Source organism: Lolium perenne, chromosome 2 (assembly GCF_019359855.2).
Source record: "Lolium perenne isolate Kyuss_39 chromosome 2, Kyuss_2.0, whole genome shotgun sequence".
In the NCBI taxonomy this organism is placed as follows: Eukaryota; Viridiplantae; Streptophyta; class Magnoliopsida; order Poales; family Poaceae; genus Lolium; species Lolium perenne.
In genome coordinates this window covers 201,414,240-201,422,243 of record NC_067245.2, presented here as the reverse complement: position 1 = coordinate 201,422,243, position 8,004 = coordinate 201,414,240, and the positions used below count along the sequence as shown (strand labels likewise).

The following is an 8,004-nucleotide window of genomic DNA, read 5'->3' as shown; positions in this document are numbered from 1 at the left end:
GTCTTGTGGATTTCTCCCCCACATTCCACTATGGGAGGGCTCCTTCTTCGGTGCACCTTCACATATACATGAACACCATATAAATGGAAAGCTTCAAGCATATAATATTTTCGAGTTGACTCATCTTATGAATGGCAAGCTTCAAGTATATGATCTCTTCGAGTTGACTCATCTTGAACTTGCACCTAATTTCTTATTATAACCTTGAAGCCAACATATGGTTCAAATATTAACTATGAACAACTCCTACAAATATAACTCTATGCAACCATTAGTCCATAGGAATTGTCACCAATTACCAAAACCACGCATGGGGCTCCATGGACTTTCAAGTAGTCGCGACGGGAGGGAGAAAGTGGCGGGAGAAATGGAATTTCTTTGTGTGGATGACATGCATGGCGTGCCACTTGCAGCCCCGCTTTTAGCGTTATGGGCCCATGCAACATCCACTGTGTAGAGGTGATGGCCTCGGGGCGCCAGATCGAAAAGAGCTTTGGGGTGCGTGGTTGAGGGCAATCAGACGTCCAACGCGCTTGAAATTTCTTTGTGGTGGTTTGGGAGACTGGATATGCTCTTAGCATGAGATACTAAGTGTCAATGCATTAAAAAGGCCTAATATCGCCGACCGGCACTTTTGGAACCTAGGTATGCGCATGGTTGAGGGCAATCAAACGTCCAACGCGCTTCAAATTTCTTTGGGGGTGGTTTGGGAGACTGGATATGCTCTTAGCATGAGATACTAAGTGCCAATGCATTAAAAAGGCCTAATATCGCCGACCGGTACTTTTGGAACCTAGGTATGCGCACCTAGTTATGATTTTTTTTTCAAAATAACGCTATTTCAAAGTTTCAGAATTTTTTTTAAAATACACACATGTATGTATTATGTTGATACGTACTTGTGCAGATTTTAAAGGCAAAATACAATCATATGTAACCTACACAAAAATGAGAAAATAAAAATTCTTATTTCTTTGAACAGTACACATCCAAAATATTTGGACATTGTATTTTCCCATGAAAACTAACACAAGGAAGTATCAAGATAATATGTACATGCAACAATTTATTTTAATTTTTTGAAAATCAAATAGCATTTTCTCAATTTTTGAGAACCTGGGTGCGCGCAGCCAGGTTCCTTAGGTATTTCCGTAATGTCCCTCGTTTCTCATGCTAGAAAATAGCATTGGGGGAGGGCTTAAAAGATAGTTTAACAGATCAAATAAGACTAGGGTGAGGACTGCAGCATCAGTAACATTGGAATGCGAGAAATCAGAGGAGAATAAGATATATATTAACACAATGAAAATAACTGCTGCTGTTTTGCGGCAGTGTAATTTACAATTGTGTAAAATATGTACACAGCGTAATTCTTTTCTATTTATGCCATCCTAATAAAATGAGCAATCTCGCTCTATATTAAGCCGTATGCAACAGATGGCTTGAAGTACATGCACATCGGTGGGTCGATCCTCATGAGGGACAGTATCGCAGAAGGGACACTCCAAATTCCGTCACCACAGATCAAACCAGAAGCAACCGCGCCTGCAAAGTCCTCAGACTCCTTGCGGTTCACCCTCTCCCAGACAAACAAGATGACGGTCCCAATGAACATGTCGATCGCAAAATATGCTCCGATGTAGAAGGGAATAGCCATGGCCATTGGGAGTGGGACGAATTTGGACACGCTGTCTGGAGTAACATCCTTCAGGAGGTTGATTGCTATGGCTGCAAAAAAGAAGAAAGTGCAGATTGCTAGGCAGTGCTGGGGCAGTGCTGAGAATCCTTCAACACCCAGGATTGACATCTCACGGAAGATGACTGCATATGGAGCTTTGAACATGCCATCAGGATTGCCAATATCGAAGGCCGTCCAGTAAAGCCAAAATGTGAGAGGAGCAATTACACAGCCAAGGGCAGTCCCAATCAACTGAGACACAAACATGGACCTTGGTGAAGAGAGGGTCAGGTAACCAGTCTTGAAGTCCTGCATGAGATCAGCAGCCGTGGATACGATGGACATCATAACACCGCAAGCTGCTAAGCCGGCGATCACACCACCATGCTGGCCAACCCATGAGGCAAAAATGAAAAGGCCAATCTTTCCATATGTGGATGAAAGGCTCCAGTCTGTCAGGCCAGTCCCATAAGAGTTGCAGAAGGCGAGTAGGGGAGCAACAACATAAGCAGAGAGGACAAGGTACCACTTGAGCTGTGGGAACAGCATTGGTACAGTCGCAGTTGATATTGCTGCAAGGCCCACATAACCAGATCCTGCCAACCAGGGAGGGATACTGTCTTTTACAAATATATCATTCAGAAGTTTTTCCTCGGTTGATAATTTTGAACTTTCATCATCTGCAATAACAAAGGAACAAGATGAGATGCATGATTTATGATATTTACTGGTAGGTAAACACTATACAACAAAACATTTACCATCCTGAACCCGGACAAGAGGAAGTCTTCCTTGTTTTGATCGAGCATTCATTATTTCCTTGATAGTAGCATAAATGATCTTAATGAGGTTATAGATACCATCACCAAGTATCACGGATACAGATATGAAAACCTGGAAGGCAGGGTAGAGACATCTTAGTTTTTGTGTAAAAGACTGGTCAGTCTGTGAACAAAGTTATTATTAAACAAATTAGATGTGCCATCTGTATGTTCTGTAAGCAATAACAACCACTAGTGAAATAGCAAAAGAGCAGTATTAGTCCATGTTGACTTCATATATACAGTACTTGCCTAATTTATTATGGAGAGGAAACAAGCAACACTATTTTATCAAGCATTATGATGAATGATCTAGTTATAGTTATATCGAGAAAAGAACATCATAGGTGGGCTGTCAGTCTGCAGTATGAAACTGAAAGTTACTTTACCATGAACAAATAAAATCTTAAATCACCATACCTTGTATCCATAGAGTCCTTTGAAATCGTTGCTTCCAAGATCAGCTGGATACCAGTCCCCAGCTTTCGTGGTTACATATGGCCAAAGAAAACCCCAAGATATAATGGCTCCAAGAAGTGTAGAGCAGTTAACAATGTGTGGGCATATAAGACCACATCCAATATAGGTTGGGCTGAAGTCAAAATAAAACCTATAAAATGGAACAGGTAAAACAATGGTTAGCATCCATAGGATGGTCCATTTTAAAGGATGAGTAGCTCCACATGGCAGTACAAGTTATAGCAGCCACACAAGAGACATGGTCAAAGAAGGTAAAAGCCCTAAGGGAACAAAGGAAGGCAAGGTTCTTTCAACCATAAAAACTAAATGTATTTCTTCTGACTCTTAAAAACTGAAGGAGTGCGTAAAACTAATTAAAGAAAACTCTTACGTGTTCTTAAAAGCTGCAAGCCCCAGAGAAGGGAAATTATCAAAGCCACAAGAATCCCCAACACCACTGAAGAACCACTTAAACAAGTTCCAGATAAAACTAATGCTTAAATACTTCCCAAGACAGCTAACTTGTTTCCTGCAACCATAAAACACAAATTAGTAGTGTAAAAACTCAAGCAACTTAGATAATCGCTACAAAGGACATTGCAATTTAACAAGTATGTGCTGCATGACTACTGTACAAACAGAAAAAGTGGCATTTATATCTTCGGACCCAAGTGCTGCAGTAATTGAACACTTCATTGCACACTCCTTCCCAAGAAAGAAGCTTGTTAGAGAGATAGAGAGCATATAGCAGTATTCCTAGTTTCAATCCAGTAGAACCAAACTGTCATAGTAGATCAATAAAACCTTATGATTGACAGTTTCTATCTGAGCATTACAAACATAAAATAGTATGATGAAATTACCTGGCACACATTAATTTCCCCACTAAATTTCAGTCGAAATAGCTACCATAACCGCTGAATACCCAATAGATAGAACACATAATGGGTTGATGACTGACTTGCAACTTCACCAGACTACTGTGGCAACTACTGATGTTCTATATTCCGTAAAAAAAATACTGTTGATATTCTATATTCCGTAAAAAAATACTGTTGATATTCTGTTAAAAAAAAACTATGAGTATAAATTAAGGAGAATCTCTGATCCGTTTCTTACTCTGCAAGCTCAGCTCCTGTAGTAGTGTGGAAGCTATTTATCAACATAGCGGTAGCAGTTCCACTGGGATAGGTGAGCTTGTAATCAATTACCATCACCTAGCAAACACAAAAACATACATTAGTTTACTAAAATTCATTCAAAAGCAGAATCATATAAACATAACAGATGCATGGTTCCAAGATGTAAGTGAGTACCTTGCGCAGCGCAACAAGACTAAATAGACCGAGGAAGCTAACAACAAACATGAAGCCGATCATCCAACTGAGCGAAGGATTCTTAACATCCTCTGCCCTGTTACCAGGATAATCGGTCCCAATAAGCTCATAAGTTTTTTGATCCATTGCAAGCATATACGATCCAAAGCCACCTGCGTCAAGAGAAATATTAGTTGACGATGTGAGCCCTACGAAAAGGGGGTAAAATACCATCAGCGTCCCTGCCACTCGTAATGCACACCAAAATCAGAGACACGTGATGCAAATTTTGAAATTCACTGCATCAAGATCTGTATCCCCACTCTGTAAGTCTGTAACCATATATTCAGGTCAGGGGTTCAGCCTACCAACAACTTCGTTAATACTGAAAATTCTGAAACAAAATCCGACGTTTCTGAAATCCCTAGCATTGCTGAACCGAAATCTAACACGGGGGACGTACTTAGAATAAACGGGCATGAGTAGACGTTAGTTACGGGTCAAACCAAACGTAACCCAGAATCGCATCTCCACCTAAACAAGCAACCTAAGCAGAGGAGGATACATACCGCTGAAGGCGATGCCGTAGCACGCGACGACGCAGGTCTGGATGACGGTGTTCTCCTGCTTGGTGAAGGGCTTGGAGACGATCCCGAACCTGGCGAGCGCGGCCGTCCAGGTGCGCACGAGGAAGTAGCCGAGCAGGCCCGCGGCGACGTTGAGGGAGGGGATGATCCCCACGGTGAGGTTGAGCTTGTGCGTGATGAGGCAGAAGAGCACCCCCAGAATTGCGCTCACCACTATCCCCCGGACCGTGATTTGGTCCCGCCACGGCGGCACCGCCTCCTCCGCCGTCGCCGGCGCGCCGGCGAGGAGGGGCCCGGTCAGCTCCGCCGCATCCGCCTCGGATCCCATCTTCCCCCACACGCTAGTGTCCCTCCTCCCACGGATCTTATGGATTCTTCGGGCAGCTAGTTGGTTTCGTCTAGGAGACGACGCCGGCGAGGTGGCTGGGACTGGTGACAGGAGGAGGCGGGGAGCGGGGTCTATTTAAGCCAATCCTGTTTGCTGTTCAACTGCAAGTTCCGGCTTCTGGTCACCACTGTTTCTCGAGCGGACCCATATAAACTAGTATCTGAGTTTTTTTTTGTGCGTGCAGGTAGAAGACACAAAATACTTGATACAACGGCTCAACGTAAATAAACCGAGGTGTGCGAATTGATTCATTCTCGACACAATTTTAGGCTAAAAATATGGGCATTTGCATTTTCTCACTTAGCTGAGAATTTTTTTTTTTTTGAGAACACAGTACAACGCAGACGCTCACAAACACGCACGTACAAACACCCCTATGAACGCACGCACGCACACCCTACCCCTATGAGCACCTTCGAGGGACTGAGCCGGCATATCTTGAGGTTGACGAAGTCACCACTGGCGCCTCGCTGTTGACGGGCACGTCACCTACCACTGAAAGCATAGCGCCGGTTAAATCCTGGAATAATCCAGGTAAATGCAAACACCCATGCCAAGTCTAGGACTTGAACCTGGGTGGGCTGGTTCCACCACAGGGGACCTAACCACCAGAGCCAAGCTCTGTTTGCCACTTAGCTGAGAATTAATTCCGTGCTCACTCAAGTCTTACACCATTTGATTTGCATCATGATTTGTAATAGTCACATGTTGCAACAGCTACCCCGACCTAACCTCTCCCCCGAGGCGGCGGCGCCGCCCGCCGTCCCCGGGGAGTTCCCTCCACTCCGCCCTCCTCCCCTCCCCTACAGGCCCCCCTCCTCCGCCGCCGTCGCCGAGGACACCGCGGGGCAAAACCCCTGTGGTGAGGCGGCGGTGGCGGCTCGGTCCTCCGTCGGCAGAGCGCAGCGCGGCCTGCGGGAGCGTGTGGGAGCGGCGGCCTACACCCTCCTCCTCTGTCGACTGAACGCGGCGGGATGGCGGTGGCCGGCGGATCTCCGGCGGCCGGCGACCGATGTTGGCTGCGGTGTGGTCGGATCTGGGCCGGAGGTTCGGATCGCGATCCATCGCGGCTGCGTCTCGTCAATGGCACGAGGAGGCTTCGCTGGGTCTTCTTCCCGGCTTGAGGACGTCCGGGTCTTCGGCCCGGGCATGGTGGTGGTGGCTGACTTCATCCACCGAAGGCAGTCGGCCAGGCTGGCTGTGTTGGATTTTTCATCCCACTTTCAGCGCCGGCAGCGAGACGGGAGGCATAGTAGCCGGTGAAAACCGAGCCGACTCCGGTCATGGCGGGCGATGGCGGCGTCTGTGCCGTTATCTTGTTGAAGGCATCGTCAAGCAACTATCGCTAACCTACTCGTTCCGGCTGCGAGATGGAGGAGCTTGGAAGCCGACGATGGTGTCGCCGGTGGAGGGTTGGAGTGGCCAGCCCAGGATGGTCGCCGACGTGGGGGTCCAACCTGAATAAAGGCGGCGGTCCTAGGGCCTCTCTTGCGTGAAGAGGAGGACCTACCGGAGGCCTGGACTCGTGATCTGGCCGGAGTGTTGAGTTCCGGAAGGCTCCGCCGATGAATGTAACAGTGTTTTTGCCAGGAGTTTGTTGGATCGGAGGTATTCGGTCGTGCGCACCCATGTTTTTATTCCGACCGATTGGTTCTGGAGGGAGCGGCGCGAAGCTCTTTTTCTTTGATTGACATCAAGTGACTATGGATCCATGATGAAAGTCGGAAGAAGAGAATTTCATGAAGGCCAGAGGGGAGGACTAGCTAAGGGAGGTTTAAGTCTTTGCGATGTTGAGGGACTTGCTTGTTGTTCCGGGCTTCACAGCAGCGGTATGAAAGTGGGGGCGACAACACAGGTGAAGTGCAGAGTCCTACCTTTCAGGGTGAAAACCCAAGGTCTGGTCTTAATTGGTTGTGCCTGGCAATGTCCTTGGTGGAGGCATTTGTTTTGAGAGCGGGGACTAGTCTGTAATTCAGGTGTTGTCTTGGCGGTGGATGTATTGCTGTTGTTAGGCCCGAGATATTGTAGCGGGACTTTTGTTTCTTAGTTTTCTTTTCTTGTTTTTGGCTGTGTGCATCCGTAGTGCCATTAGGGTGGTGCGTTGTTGCAGAGGCTAGGTGTAATTGGTATCTTCTTGATATTAAAATATTCCCTTTATCAAAAAAAAATGTTGCAACATGAGTTGTGCCTGAAATTTGATGACATCATTTGACTGAGAACGAAGTTACTACTTAGTCGACCGAGAAATAGTCACACCCAAAAATATGTCCATGCGGACATCGCTCGTGCACGTCCTCCTCTTCTCATCCCCAGGGCCATCCACCAGTGACACACAAGCCACTTCCTCTCCAGCCACCTCATGATCAAGAACGAGGCGCTCGACACCGACAAAGCAGGTCGACGGTGGTTCTTCGGCAAGCCCGGTCACGTTCGCCGCCGCAAAGCCACCTCTACGGGCACGGTCGCTGGCGGCACCGGCGGGGACGCTATGCACCGCCCAACACGTCCTCATGCACTCCCGGCATGGCAGGTCGCAATTGTCATGGTCGGAGGTCATGTCCTTCCAGGGCGGCATGGTGGTGTTTGGCCTCGACCTCAACCACACTCATGTGCTCATCGATTCAAGCCAATGCGATGGTATTAGGACGATGCGTCTATGGAAGGTGACGACGGGCAAAAAAGAGCCAAAGGAGTGGTGGTTAAACGGTTAAGGAGGAGTGTTGCCTTTGTCGTTCTTGGATGTCGATTAGCCAAG

The 8,004-nt window shown here is 46.9% G+C and overlaps 1 protein-coding gene across 1 annotated transcript; it reads right to left on the bottom strand.

The window, feature by feature from the left end:
* Positions 1 to 1,275: 1,275 nt before the first annotated feature.
* On the bottom strand, positions 1,276 to 5,358 carry LOC139829868 (probable metal-nicotianamine transporter YSL6). The gene is made up of 7 exons (XM_051360716.2): positions 4,844 to 5,358; positions 4,275 to 4,447; positions 4,078 to 4,175; positions 3,350 to 3,487; positions 2,920 to 3,109; positions 2,440 to 2,572; positions 1,276 to 2,358 (listed from the first exon to the last, which is right to left on the bottom strand). The coding sequence occupies exons 1-7, from the start codon at positions 5,187 to 5,189 to the stop codon at positions 1,415 to 1,417; spliced, it is 2,022 nt and encodes a 673-aa protein (XP_051216676.2). The 5' UTR covers positions 5,190 to 5,358; the 3' UTR covers positions 1,276 to 1,414.
* Positions 5,359 to 8,004: the final 2,646 nt, after the last annotated feature.